Source organism: Zonotrichia albicollis, chromosome 1 (assembly GCF_047830755.1).
Source record: "Zonotrichia albicollis isolate bZonAlb1 chromosome 1, bZonAlb1.hap1, whole genome shotgun sequence".
Classification (NCBI taxonomy): domain Eukaryota; kingdom Metazoa; phylum Chordata; class Aves; order Passeriformes; family Passerellidae; genus Zonotrichia; species Zonotrichia albicollis.
In genome coordinates this window covers 31,426,952-31,441,201 of record NC_133819.1, presented here as the reverse complement: position 1 = coordinate 31,441,201, position 14,250 = coordinate 31,426,952, and the positions used below count along the sequence as shown (strand labels likewise).

General features: G+C 52.4%; 1 protein-coding gene and 1 long non-coding RNA gene across 4 annotated transcripts in view; one reads left to right on the top strand and one right to left on the bottom strand.

Moving 5' to 3' along the window:
* Nucleotides 1-6,050, bottom strand: part of LOC113460837 (uncharacterized) — a 43,278-nt gene extending 37,228 nt beyond the window's left edge. The window contains exon 1 of the long non-coding RNA XR_012579464.1: nucleotides 5,814-6,050. This is a non-coding gene — a long non-coding RNA (uncharacterized LOC113460837). The remainder of the gene's footprint in view (nucleotides 1-5,813) is intronic.
* A 3,271-nt stretch (nucleotides 6,051-9,321) lies between these two features.
* Nucleotides 9,322-13,987, top strand: SP8 (Sp8 transcription factor). Of its 3 annotated transcripts, none has more exons than XM_074537132.1 (2): nucleotides 9,322-9,478; nucleotides 11,141-13,987. In XM_074537132.1, exon 2 carries the CDS (start codon nucleotides 11,174-11,176, stop codon nucleotides 12,617-12,619), a length of 1,446 nt encoding a protein of 481 aa, XP_074393233.1. In that variant the 5' UTR covers nucleotides 9,322-9,478; nucleotides 11,141-11,173; the 3' UTR covers nucleotides 12,620-13,987. The 3 variants fall into 3 exon arrangements, with proteins under 3 accessions (XP_074393233.1, XP_074393223.1, XP_074393229.1); XM_074537122.1 differs by lacking the exon at nucleotides 9,322-9,478 and adding an exon at nucleotides 9,828-10,047; XM_074537128.1 differs by lacking the exon at nucleotides 9,322-9,478 and adding an exon at nucleotides 10,253-10,559.
* The last annotated feature ends 263 nt before the right edge of the window (nucleotides 13,988-14,250 follow it).

Genomic DNA, 14,250 nt, shown 5'->3' with positions numbered 1-14,250 from the left:
CAGCCCTCTACCCCACTGTGGCCAAAGTCAGCACTTGCATCGTTACCATTTATTCCTTCCTGCTATGAAACAGGCCACTATAGCAAACTTTGTCTGAGACTGCTCAGTGTTTGAAGGGCAATTTTACGTTTGCACAAAAATGAGCATCCTTTCATAGGAGCAATGAGTTTTTCTACCAGAAATCATTCTGGCCTTTTACCATACAGCTCAGATACAGAGCAGTTGCTAGACAATTAGCTACACACCCCAGGAGCAATGGTGTTGGCTTCTCCTTGTGCAGCATCACTGCTATGCATCCAGTGGATCTAAAATCTCAGTCTGCACATTCTCTTTGGATTCGGTCTCATGGGATGCAGCGCTGTCACTACTTTGGCCGTTGCATCCTGCACAGCAGAGCTCTTCCCCTTCCAGATGGATGTTTATCTTGGGTTCATTACGGTGATGACCCTAAATCCAAATCCAGCTTAAGGCATTCAGAGCCTCCTGCTGGTTTAAACCACACTTGCCTGTCCACAACTGCCAGGTGTACACAAGGCACCCTCTTACAAATGTTGCAAGAAATAGGGCAAAGGTTCCCACCCAAGGAGAAATAGACCCATGTTTTGGGTCCTAATGGAGATTGACCCTTCTGAGAAACCTTCTGGGTATCTTAGGACAACATGATAAAATAATCAAAGTAGACCTGGTCACCTGGACAGACACAGCACATGTCAGACTGCTTCAGTAGGGTTATTCTCCTCCATCACCTCACATGTGTCAGGAGTGAAAAATTCATCCACTGTGAGCGTGGGCAGTGAGGTTGAGGAGAACGTTACAAGGGGTAGATATCCTGGATAGTTGCATGAAGGGCAATGTATCAGCTGGGAGAAAAACACCTTGACAACACTAGTTGTGTTCCCCCAAGCACAATCCCAGTGGGTGACTTGCCTGTTCCCCAAGTAATAGGAAAAATAAGTGAACCTGCTGGTGAAAATATAGATTATCATACTTGTGTTTCCAAAGGTTGCTACTATATGTAGTCAATGAATCTGTATTGAGCCGGCATGAAAAAGTGGAGCCTCTTGAATTTTTTTTTAGAATTGGCAGATACTTGGCGTATTCTTGAAGATGTGAGCAGAAGAATCGTGTAATGTCATGGATGTGGAGGAGTTGCCAGCCTATCTCTTCGGGGGTGGATTTATGATGTGGAGGAAAGCGAGAAGAATTTGCCGAGGTGATTTGGATCCTCGGAGAAGTAGGAGGAGTTCCCCCCGCTACAAAAGTAACCCAAACCGGGAGGGACGCAGAAACCCCGGGAGGCAGGGCCGTCCCTCCGGGCCCAGCCCGCCCGGCCGGCGGCACTCCGGGAGCGCTCCGGGGAAAAGGCGCCTTTCCGCCGCCGGTGTGCGGGAACGGAGGGGCTGGGCAAGCCCTCGCTTCTCACACCTCTCATCTGCCTTCGCCTCGGCCATTGAGTCCCTCTTAAATGTATGTGCGTACATACATGTACGTACCCCTCGCCTCGGCCGCATCGCCTTAGAGGAGGTTTACCCAGAGAGACGGCACTGCCATAGCGCTTTATTGCAATATAATGCGCTGGGGGAAAAAATAGAAGGGGCTCATTATTGTGGTTGATAAACATGGGAAAAGCACATGCCTGACCTTTCATTTGTACAATTAATTGTTCCAGCAGAAAGAAAATGAGTCTTAATTGTGCACAGCTTCCTAGAGGATCAGCTGTGTGTGCTCCTCTGCGTTCTGAGAAAAACGCTGTGAAGTTTTCCTGGAGGCTTTTGCTTTCCACTAGGGCAATAACAAGAAGAAAGAAAGATTTCTATGTCTCACCCCTCTTCTGTCTCAAAAAGGAAGGATATTGAACTATAGCCATATTTCAGTGACCTGCAGCATTTCCTTCAGTTTTGTAAAACGGGCTTTTCCGCTTGTCCAGTGCTATTTCGCCCCCATAATAAGGAAATTTTTAATAATGCACAACCAAACTCCATTTGAGAGATCAAGGGTTAGCCCAGAGCTGCACCTTAAACCCGAGCTCAGAGTTTAGCTGTCAGATCACGTCGATAGCAGCGGGTGGGTGGTCAGGGTTAGGAACGGGACTTCCCAAGCCCTGCTGTGCTGGTGTCCAAACGGGGTGTGAGCTGCTTGCGGGCTCTGAAGGGGCCGCTTCCTGTGTCCTCCTGCAGGACTCTCGGCATCCAAAGCCTCCCTCAGGAAGCGGACCTCCTTAGTCGGTGACTGCGGACATCAGCCACGGCGAGCGGAGGGACAGAGCGCCGCGGAGGGGAGGGAGGGGACGCTCCCTGGACGCTCCAGGGGACAGTGAGCGCCGGGGCCGCGGAATGGACCGAATTCCTCCCTCAGCACTGACAGTCCCGCCGGCCCCGGGGGGCTGAAGCCCCCGGGAGAGCGAAGTTTTGGTCCTTTCAGAACCGCCGGAAAAGCTCTTTTGTCTGGCCGCTGTTGATGATTAATAACCCCCGGCACCGATCCTGCCCTCGGCGTCGTCCCTGGGGAGCCGCGGGGCTCAGCCCGCCCGGTGGAAAGAGATCGAGCCCTAGCCGGGGCGCGGATGAGATCCTGCCTCGGGAGTGTGACCGTCTTAACTTCTTACCAAAACCGATTTTTAATCTCTAAATCACAAAGGGACACATTCTGTGCTCCTTAATAGAGCACAAAGTCCATTGACTTCTGTCCCATTGACTTCAATGGGAGTTTCGCTCCATTAAGAACCGCAGAATTCGGCCTAAACTGACCGCAATAATTTTGTTGCCGGTAATGGAGCTTCAAAGCCCTCTCTAATTAGCCGACTAGCAAGAATCGTTAAACATGCTGTACAATTCCGAGTGTGCTACGTGGGGGCTACGGAACAGCTGAGCAGTCCCCATCAGACCTGGAGAAGCTTAGAAACCGTGTTCAGCGAAAATTCCAGCTTTCCGGAGACAACCTGGGGACAAGGGTGTCTGACCAGTCACTTAATATCTGCTGCGTTAGTGCCCGAGCCTGAGGAAAGAGACGCTCTGAAAAGTTATGAAAGATCTGATCTTACACTCGGCTTTTGCCCCCCTTCGAAGACGCATTTAATCACCGTGTACGCTGCTGCTCCTATTTATCAAAGATAAACCAAATTAATTGTGTTTATCCTTAGCCCGGAGCACTCCTAACGAGTTACGCTAAATCCCTGAGCGCCTGCGAGCAGTAAGCAGCTGCAGTTTGGGCTGGGATGATCTTCACTAGGATCAGGCACCTTCACGTCTCGCTTTATGACTAGCACTTTTCTCAGTACGGGGGCGGGGGTAGAGGGGGAAACACAACAGAAGCAAATTCAATCCACTTTAGCTGAATTCTTCTGTAAAGGCACTTTCATTACAGCATACTCCTGGGCACAAACTCCTTCCTCAATTCTGCAGCTGTAGATCCAGCAGCGTCAACAAATATTTCGCCAATATTTAAATTTAATAACCTGATTGTTATACACATACATTTAAATCCCTGCAGACTGTCTACTACCTGTAAATTTTAAACTGGAAAAAAAACCCGTTTTCCTCTTGAGATCAAATATTGAAGTAGTGAAAATGGAGTAAAGGCTTGCGATCCTTCAAGGTGAAATGCAGAAAGAAGAAAATAAAAGTTGTTAAATAGCGCAAACTTATAAGGCGATTCATAATATTTTCTAGACGAACTAACCATATGAGTTAAGAAAAAAAAAAAACCAAAAACACACCTCTCCAAAACTCTAGGCAAGTCCAGTATATTAGTCATCTATGTTTAAAAAAAAATTGGGTTCGGAAGTTTTGGTCAATATTCTAGGCAAAATATGCTCAACAGATGATAGTGGAGATGCAGCCAGAAAACAACTCCAGCTATTTAAACTGCCAAATGAGACATAAAGCTGCATTGTAAAAATCATCTGGAAAACAGGTTTTCCTATTGAAGTCGCTATGTGTTAATTACTGTGATCTGGAAGAGCTCTGTATCTAAACGCCTGGAAGCCGACTTTCACCCCGCATATGTAAATGAAGAAAGTGCTGAATCTAAGCCAGAGGGTTCATGTTCGGATTCATTTCCGTGCATGCCTAGACATTAATATGTGTTCATGTAGGGTTCGTACAGTACGAGGTGTTATTTCCTTATAAAGAAACACCAGGTCTCGCTTTCCATTCTCCTTACAAAATTATTCGCATTATTTATGCTACATTGAGCGATCTAATTTCTTCGTGATAGTCAGCTAATTGCTCTGGCAGGTAATTAGAAGCGGTTTACAACGCAAAGGGCTTTTGCGGTGGCCCTCGGATTATTAAGTTGCTCTGTAAATTATACCATATTTGCCGAAGAGAGGGAGGGGGAAGGGGCTTTTGAGAAGTTCTTCTGCTACGATCAGAGCTGAGACACGTCCCTGTCCACCCCCCAACACTTAAAAAAATGGGGGGAGGGGGCTCTTCCAGGGCTCGGAGTCGAATTATTCTCAAGCACGCGATCTGAAGCCCATTTTGTTCGTACTCACTGGTCCAGAATAACTTGGCCATAATGGCCGGGAATGGGCCAGGTCTGCAGCAAGCTTCCTGCGCCCTGGCAGCATCCAGCAGGCATGTGGGAAAAGAATGGCTTAAATGGGGACATCTGTTCAGTGTTGCTCATCTCGCTCCTGCAGCCAGGTCGGGTTAAGAGAATAACCTGTTCACCACCTTGCCTCCCTCCCGCTGCTCGTCTGCCCCCCTCTCCCGAAGTTAATAAGGCTGCTGGGGAAGGAGGGGGGAGAGGGAGCGAGGGGGTGACCTAATTGCTCTGCCATATAGGCAAATAACGACAGGGAAAGGTGGCAGCTACATTGTAAGAGGAACAGTAAATATATCAATATTAGGGTCTCTCAAGTCAAATCGCAGGAGCTCTGCATTCAGGAGACGGCTGTGGTGCACACTGAGTGTGTGAACGGACGAGGGCAAAACCTTCCTGGCACAGTGCTTCGGAGGTACGTCTTTCCTGGAAGACCAGGGGGTTCTTCCACTCAACAAACAGCAGCAAGCAAAAATGCTTTAATTTTTTTTTTCCAGATTGACACTTCTGTGCGGTTGGGAGAACAAAGAAATACATACGTACATAATACATACATACATACAAGCGTAGAAAGCTTTCCTTTTCTTCTATGTTCTCTGTAGGCTACGATTTTAAGTGTTTTAGGATTTGCATATGCGAGTGTCTGTCACACACATTTATATACGCGCATATATCCACAGGCGCCCATGTGTATATACATTTATATAGTTGTATGTTTATAAATAAATAGCATGTATTTCGGGGCGTGACCCAGCTTCAGGCACCCTGTTTAATGGGAGCGTCCTGTCTTACACACCGATTTTCCAAACGGTTACTATATCTTGGCACCCTCTTGAAAAGCTTGTACTATGATTTGAACACGTGTGGTTAAACCATCGGACCCGGAGCAGCTCCTAGATTATTTGTAATTAAGCACAATTCCCAAAGTAACATTTATCTTCCCGAAACTGCGATTGCAATTGTCAACCGTCTGGAGGAGACGCGGGGTAATCTGGAAGCATTACCTCCTCTCCTAACGGAGCAGAATGAAAAGAAATCAATACCGCTGAGGAGAAGAATTTAGTAGTTTTTAACTGTAAGTGGTGCCTGGGAGAAGGTGATATATAATAGGAAAAAAAAAAAAAAAAAAAACCAGAAAGCAGCTTAAACAAATCTATTCTAGGCAGGAGCGCAGGAGCGGCGGCGGGGGCTCCGCGCTGCGCCCCGCCCGGTGCCGGCGCGCTCAGCCCGGGCGCTCGCTCTCCCCGCCGGCGCCTCCCGGTACTTACATGACCGCCCAGGAGCCGATGCGAGCCCAGCGATAGCGTACCGGGAGAGCGGGGGTGGGCGTGGGGGGGTGGCGAGGGCAGGGAAAGAAACGGGGAGAAGAAGGAGGAGATGCGGATCGGATCTAGGCGCACACCGGCGATGTAAACAGAGTGGGTGTGAAGGTGCCTCTTCCTCTACCTCCCCAGGCATGCACACACCAGCATGTGCGCGGTGTCTTCCCGGCTAATTTAATTACAGGGACACTTCCGAGACGCAGCTAGCTGCTTTTTTTTTTTTTTTTTTAAGCACCGATCCAGACAAATAAATAAACAAACGAGGAAAGACGTCGAAGTGAATGGCGAATCCCCTCCGCCGGCTGCAGACAGGTCGGCGTGTCCCCTCTGCAGAGAGAAGCCCCGGCTCTACCGGGCGCCTCTGCCCGCCGGCTGCGTGGAGGAGCAGTCAGGCCGCCCCAGGCTGGGAAACGCGGGCGGGCAGCGGGACGGGGACACCGGCAGGGTTACCGGGTACCCGGGGCACGTTTACACCGGCAGGGTTACCGGGTACCTGGGGCACGTTTACCCCTACGGGACAAAAAACCCACACAGGCAGTAGGAGGAGGCAGCGGGGCACACGCACCGTCCACTCCCGCTGTGCCCGACAGGGAGCTCCGGTCGCCACGAAAGTGCCCAGTGAGGCAGGGAGGGAAACGTCCCAGGTGAAGCACAGCAGTGCAGAGGTGCAGGTAGAGGTTAAAGGAAGACATTAACCACCCTCTCTTATCAGTGACCGCCAGGCACAGCACGGTCCTTTCTGGCTGGTGGCCGTTTTGTCTCTTTTACGACCTATTCCCCTCTCTCGGCTCCCCGAACAAGCCGAGCCCTCGTGCGCCTGGAGAGTTGTTTGTCACCCCTCCGTAAATCTTCCGGGTGACACATTCTAGGTGAAGGTGTCGGGAGAAGGGGACACCTCCTGGCCCCCACCTACCCAGCCCAGGGCAGCAGGTACGGGGCAGTGGGGCAAACATGGGGGCAACGCAGCCTTTTCCAGAGCACGGAGCCCAGCGAGGGCGAGGACAAGTCCCCCGCCTAGAGGCTTCCCCCGTGACCGCGGGAGCGGAGCTAGGAGCCGCTGGACGCCGAGGAGCGAGGCTTCCCCCTCGCTGGACACCTGACAGACGGCGGAGCGGAGCCGCACAGCCAGGGAGGCGACAGGAGAGCCTGGCTCTCACCCGTGTGCCCCTAAATTGGCGCAAGGGTGGCATGAAACGCTTTCCCTCGCTAACACGGACATTCAGCACACGGCGTGGACAGCCCGCAGCTTAATCTTTCCAGCTACGCCCTTTCAAATAGCACAGACCTCTGTTTCCTCAAAGAGAAATCCCCCTCTACACCCCGGTAGCGCTGTCTGTAGACAGGGGAGGACCTCTGGTACAAGGGTCTATCCATCTCTGTCCGCTTGCTCGTCGCAGCGCGGAGAATCGGGGTATGCTCCAAGAAAATCCACCCCCCTTCCCGAAAGGTTAGCGACAGCTATCGTTGTGTCTAAAGTTCCGAGATTGCTAATCTACATTGTAGGCTCAAGATGTTAGGTAGATTTGAGCAAGTTGTTCCCAGGATGTAAATTAGGTCCAAAAAGCTGTTGTCCAAATCGAAGAAACAGAGAAATTAATCTGGGAGACTATCCATCATAGGCTGTAATAAAGGGAGCGACATGGATGAGACAGATGATATGATTAAGGAGCTGTGGTCGTTTTAATTAACTTTTTGCTGTCCTGTAATGATCAAACTGGTCAACAGACCCGGTCAATAAGCATGTTAATATCAAACAAATAAAACCAGGGATGATTAAAAACCTCCTGGTTTATTAAATTTGAAATTCAAATGAAATTTATGCTGCAGATGCATACAGAATGCTAATAGATTTTAGCTTTATTGAGAGTGGATCCCACAGGTTTTCAAGAAACGGCACGAACATTTATCTCCTCCCGTACATTAAACTTCAAATGGGGGGGAAAAAAAAGTTTTAATTAATTTCTGGAAAACCTCTCTTTGCTGGCTCCCCCCCACCCCGCCGCCGCCACCACCTGCATATTATGTTGATGTACTGCACCCTTAAGTGCAGTGGTCAATAAGGCAAATGCAAACAAAATTGTAAGCTTGCTTAAATCCTTTGCCCAGCAGGCAATGTATACAAAGGAGGAAGGTTACAGATGTTTCCGTGGCCAATTCAGAAAATATCAGCTCACCGCTCTCAAAGTTCAGAAGCTGCTGCTTTTCCAGTTTCGGGGAAATTATCAGAGTAACAGGAGATGCCCACTGGCAGGAGTTTTGTGATTTCTGTTCTGATGTATTTGCCTTTTATTTTTTTCCTCCCTCTCAGTTGAGTTCCCTTGTAAAGACTCCCACGACTATTTTTACAACGAGTTTTTCATAATTTCCCACACGGTGCTTTTAAAGGAAAAGCGCACTGAAAATTAAGGATTTTCGACCCCAAATCAAAGGAGTCAAGGCAAGCATCGGAACAAACAAACACGAAAAGATCAAAAAAGGACACGTTTCCTCTGGGCAGACAAGTGCAGACAAAATACGGATGCGAATGGAAGACCCACCCGGCGAGGCTGTCCTTAAAAGAGATATATCACTAAAGGCTTCTACTTCCCCGGTGTATGGCAAAGTCTCCCAGACTTTCTGGGGCTGAAAGGAATGCGTGTCGATCTTTTTACCTAACCTGGCACACCACAAAATGCGCTTTTGTGTTCATCTAAAATGTAATGCTCACGATGCTTGTTTTGCTCTTACGCTTTCTGATCTATGTCTTAATAGTTCCTCCCCATCTCCAGCAGATAAAGAAAGTGGAGATAAAAAGTTAATAAGCTTTCATACAAGGGAGTATCTCTGGGAAATGTTCTTCCCCTCTTTGAGGGTGATAGTATTGATTAAATTAAATCCGAAATTTAAACAAGTGTGCGTTAGGTCTGTAAAATGAATATCATTATAGAAGGAGACCAAAGCAATGAAGTTAATTCTTTTTTATTTGTTAAACGGAGTTCCCTCCTTCCCCCACCCCTTCCTCCTTCTGGGCTGGCCTGTCACGCCTTCTCAACAGGCTAAAATCATTCAGAGCAGCTCGCAGAGAGAAACGCGACATTTATGGTAAGCGTCAGCTTTCAGAGAAAGAAAGCAGTTCATTAATTTACTTCACTCTTACTTCAAAGTATGATAATGTACATTACTCCCTTGATCAATAGATATGATGTACAGTCAATATCCCCACGACACGCAAACGGGTCAAAACGGGAGCCGAGAGAAAGAGGAAAAACATCCCCTGGAGAGCTAAGCAAAGCCGTGGAAAACCCGCGGGGGGTGAAAGCACCTGGGCGAGCAGGGCAGGGCCGAGCGGGGTCCCGCAGGGACGGGGGGAGAGGGCTCTGCCCTTCCCCGCAGCCTCGCAGGGCCGGCCGAGGAGAGCAGAGCGCTCACCTTCGGGGGGACGAGGCGGCGGGAAGCCAGCCCCTGCTTGTGCCGGTGCCGCCCGGGCGGGCTCTGCTTGCGCGACCCCTCCGCCAAGAACCACGCCTGAAAGCGCGGCCGGCGAGAGCGAGAAGGGAGGGAACGACGGGCAGCAGTGACCTAAAGTGTTCTCCCCCCTTGAGAAGAGGGGCTGACCAGAAGGGATCGGCAAGGTGAGAAAAGGGCGCTAGTGTAGAAACGGGATGCTACCGCTCTCGCCGTGCCGATAATCATAGTAAGACTGAGATTATGATGATGATCATGATGGTATAAACATTCAAACATAAACCGCTCCGAGGGGGAAAAAAAACCAACAACCTCAAAAGCAACTGTTGTCAAATTGCGCACACGGCCGTGGGGTGGGGGGGCTGATGGAAAGGGGCGGCCGGGACACAGCGGCCCGAGCCGGGGTGAGCGGTCCCGGCGGACCGGCACCGCAGCCGCGCCGCTCGCCGGCGTGAGTGCGTGAGGTCATCAGCGCCGCGGGGCCCGCGGCCCGGCTCGACGGCGCTGCTGACTTCACGCGGTCACGTCGGCGAGCGAGGCGGCGGTGCCGGGGATTGGCTGGCGGCGGCTCAGCGGCACTTCAAAGCCGGCGAGGGAGCTACAATTGTGGTGGAATGGGCGGAACTGATCATTGTATTGCACACCTCTAAAAAAAACACTGCCTCTGATTTATCAATATAAAAAAGATCCTCTGAGAGGAGGGCACTTTTGTGTGATGGCAACTTCACTTCTAGGGGTGAGTCTAAGGATTTTTTTCTCTTGCTGGTTTAATTGGTTTCTTTTTATTGTCGATTGGAGGGGGTTAAAATAACCCCTGTCTTGACCGGGGCTATCAGTCTCCTCTATTCAGCCTGGGTTTTTTTTTTCTTTTTCTTTTTTTTCTTTTTTCTTTTTTTCTTTTTTTTTTTTTTTCTTTTTTTAGCTTAAGTACAAGTGAATTTAGGTGAAAAGAAAGAGTGAGAGGGGGAAAAGGGGGCAGAGTTACTTTTCAGTGAGCAAGAAAAGGTTTTAAGGGCATTTGTAGAAACAACCTACAGCGCCTGGGCTGTGCTGTTCCTGTGCCCCCGAAGAAGTGGCTTTTCTTCTTTACATGTGACTGCTGGAAGAAAAAAAAACAACAAACAAAAAAATAATCCCAAACCCAGCACTATCGGGTTTTTTTTGAGTGCAATTTAAAAAAAAAAAAATTGCAACAGATTGTGGCTTTTTATTTCCGTTTAAAATAACACAACCCACCGTGTCTAGCAGGTACGTTCAACTCGTGTATGCATACATATTTACATATGTTAAATTTATATATGTATTTCATTATCGTTGCTACGTAAATTAGGCTGATTTAAAGGACGCTTAAAAAAAAAAAAAAAAAGCAGTAATTTGATAGTCCTGCGATTCTGTATTTAAGAAAACAGCCTTACTGGCCTGAGGGACGGGGACCAGCCACGTCCCGGGGAAAGGGAGCAGGCTGAAACGTAGCTGCCGCCGTGCCGGGGGCATCTTTAAAGCTACGGTAACAGACGCAACTTTTTTCCCCTCTCTTTTTTTCTTCCTCCTTTTTAACCCTTCCTGAGCTCCTTCGGGGGAGGGGAGTTGGATTGTGAAAAAAAGCCCCGGTAGGCGTTTGGAGGCAGAACTGCAGTGCCGGCCCCAGCGAAGGGTTTCCCCCGCGGGAGTCGCGAAACTTTGCGCCCGCGGCCGGGCGGCGGAGCGGAGCGGAGCGGGGCCGGGCGGCGGAGCGGTGCCGGGCGCGGAGCGCGGGGCGCGGGGCGGCGGCGCGGGGCCGCTCCATCCCTGACGCCGGCGGGACGGCCCTCTCCCCTCTGTGCCCGCAGGAGGAACCGCGGGTAGGCTCCACGCCGCTGGCCATGCTCGCCGCGACCTGCAACAAGATCGGCAGCCCCAGCCCCTCGCCGTCCGCCCTTTCGGACAGCGCGTCCTCCTTCGGCAAAGGCTTCCACCCCTGGAAACGCTCCTCCTCCTCAGCCTCGGCGGGCAGCTGCGGGGCCGTGGGCTCCGGCCTCCCGGGCTTCGGCGTGGCGGGCGCGGCGCGGAACGGCTCCTCGGCGGCGGCGGCGGCGGCAGCGGCGGCGGCGGCCGCCCTCGTCTCGGACTCGTTCAGCTGCGGCGGCTCGCCGGGCTCCAGCGCCTTCTCCCTCACCTCCAGCAGCGCGGCGGCCGCCAGCTCGCCCTTCGCCAACGACTACTCCGTCTTCCAGGCGCCGGGCAGCGCCGGCGGCGGCGGCGGCGGCGGAGGCGGCGGCGGTGGGGCGGCAGGACAGGAGGCGGCGGCGCACCAGCCCGTCTTCATCTCCAAGGTGCACACGTCGGTGGAGGGGCTGCAGGGCATCTACCCGCGGGTGGGCATGGCGCACCCCTACGAGTCCTGGTTCAAGCCCTCGCACCCGGGGCTCGGCGCCGGCGAGGTTGGCTCAGCGGGCGCCTCCAGCTGGTGGGACGTGGGCGCCGGCTGGATCGACGTGCAGAGCCCCAACGGCGCGGCCGCGCTGCCCGGCTCGCTGCACCCCGCGCCCGGCGGACTCCAGACCTCGCTCCACTCGCCACTGGGCGGCTACAACTCGGATTACTCGGGCCTGGGCCATTCGGCCTTCAGCAGCGGCGCCTCCTCGCACCTCCTCAGCCCCGCCGGGCAGCATCTCATGGACGGATTTAAGCCGGTGCTGCCCGGCTCCTACCCGGACTCGGCCCCCTCGCCGCTGGCCGGCGCCGGGGGCTCCATGCTGGGCGGCGGCCCCGCCGCGCCGCTGGCCGCTTCTCCGCGCTCCTCCGCCCGCCGCTACTCGGGGCGCGCCACCTGCGACTGCCCCAATTGCCAGGAGGCCGAGCGGCTGGGGCCGGCGGGGGCCAGCCTGCGCCGCAAGGGGCTGCACAGCTGCCACATCCCCGGCTGCGGCAAGGTCTACGGCAAAACCTCGCACCTGAAGGCGCACCTGCGCTGGCACACGGGCGAGCGGCCCTTCGTCTGCAACTGGCTCTTCTGCGGCAAGCGCTTCACCCGCTCCGACGAGCTGCAGCGGCACCTGCGGACCCACACGGGCGAGAAGCGCTTCGCCTGCCCCGTCTGCAACAAGCGCTTCATGCGCAGCGACCACCTCAGCAAGCATGTCAAGACCCACAGCGGCCCCGGAGGCGCCGGGGGCCCCGGCGGCGGCGGCCCCGGCGGCGGCCCCGGCCCCGGAGGCAAGAAGGGCAGCGACACCGACAGCGAGCACAGCGCGGCCGGCAGTCCGCCCTGCCACTCCCCGGAGCTGCTGCCGCCCCCCGAGCCCGGCCACCGCAACGGCCTGGAGTGACGGGCGCAGGCTCGGGGCCGTGGCGCCCCCCAGTCCCGCCGCCCTCCCGGTGGCGCAGCCCCCCGAGCGCGCAGCCTGCGGCGGGGACGCGGACACGTAAGTAGCTGGCACGGCTCCGCAAGAACAGCGCTCAGCCCCGCTGCCCTCCTGGAGCCCCGCACGGGGCTGGCGGTGCGGCCGGGCCGCGTAACCCCCGCCACGGGGGCAGGGGAGCGGCTCGGCAAGGGCGGAGAGCCGCGACCCCCCACGGGGCGGCCCCGCCGCCGCCTCCTTTCCCCTTCGCCTCGAGACGCCCCCGGCCTCGTGTTGCTTTTAGAGCGGAAAAAACACCCACGTCCCCTCTCGCTTTGCTGCTGGAGACCGTCCCGGACTCCCTCCCCGGCAGAGCCGCGCTCGGTGCCCCGGCAGGGCGGGCAGGCGGGCCGGGGCTGCTCCGCGGCGGGGCCCCGACGGCAGCGCCGCCAGCCGCGCTCCAGGCCCCGCACAGCGCCGAGCTGACCCTCGGAGCTGCTCCCATCCCGGTGCCTGCTCGGAGCCCGTCTGCTCCCCGGGACCGGGGCGGCAGTGCTCTTTTTTCCCTTCTCTCCCCCCCCCCTTTTTTTTTTCAATTTTAACAAATCGTTTACCTCCTCGAGTCCGAATTTCACTGCGTTTGCCAGCATATTTGTATAATTCTCGTTTGAGCAGGAATCGCGAAATACGTTGAAAATAATTAGGTTGAAAGTCGTATATTTTTTTTTAACTTCAGACAGATGAAGAAGAGCCGTGGGTTTCAAGTGAAGATGTATTTCCAATGCCAAAAAAGGGAGGCCGGGGGGGAATAGGAAAATTAAATATTTGTAAAATGCGTCTGAACCTATAGGTTTGTACCACTGGGAAATCGTTCTAGATTAGCTAACAATTAAATAAAACTCCACCAATATATCGGTGTGAGGTGCAGTTGTCCAGGAGACGATTTTGTATAGTATTTTTCTTGTAAATTTCTTCCAGTAAATATTTGAAAATATATTGAAGTACACTTGAGCTTTTTTTTCTTTTTAATTTTTATTTCTTTTCCTGTCACGAGAAAACATTCTTGTTGCAGTCCTGGTTCACTGCATTTTTTTTTTCTGGACTTCTCTCTTGAAGTGTGCATCAAATCACTCTTCAGGATATAGGTTTTGCTTGAATATTAATTTAGCTAGGCATACAACTGTAATTAAGCAAACAATATTTGATAAATGTTGAATGACATTTAATTTAATGGAGCATGTACTTATTTGCATTTGCTGGCAGTTCAGGTATAGTTACGGTGAGAGTTCTCCTATATTTCATAAAGTGGGTTTGCCACAACCCATGTATTAAATAAACTGTCCAAGTGAAACTGAACTAACGTTGGCCTATGTGTATTTCCTGAAAATAATATTGATAAATGTTAATAAACACTCCTGACACTACATTATCGGTTTGCAATGCTGCAAACTAATTGTCTCATTGTAATGTTGAAATAATTTGGATATTTCACATTGAAATGAAAAGCCCTTCGCTGGAACATTTTAGATTTGCATTTTAAATGCATGAAATGTAATTGATTTTTATCTGTAATATTTTAAATGGTATTAATAAACTCCAGAAAATCATTCTACCTTAGG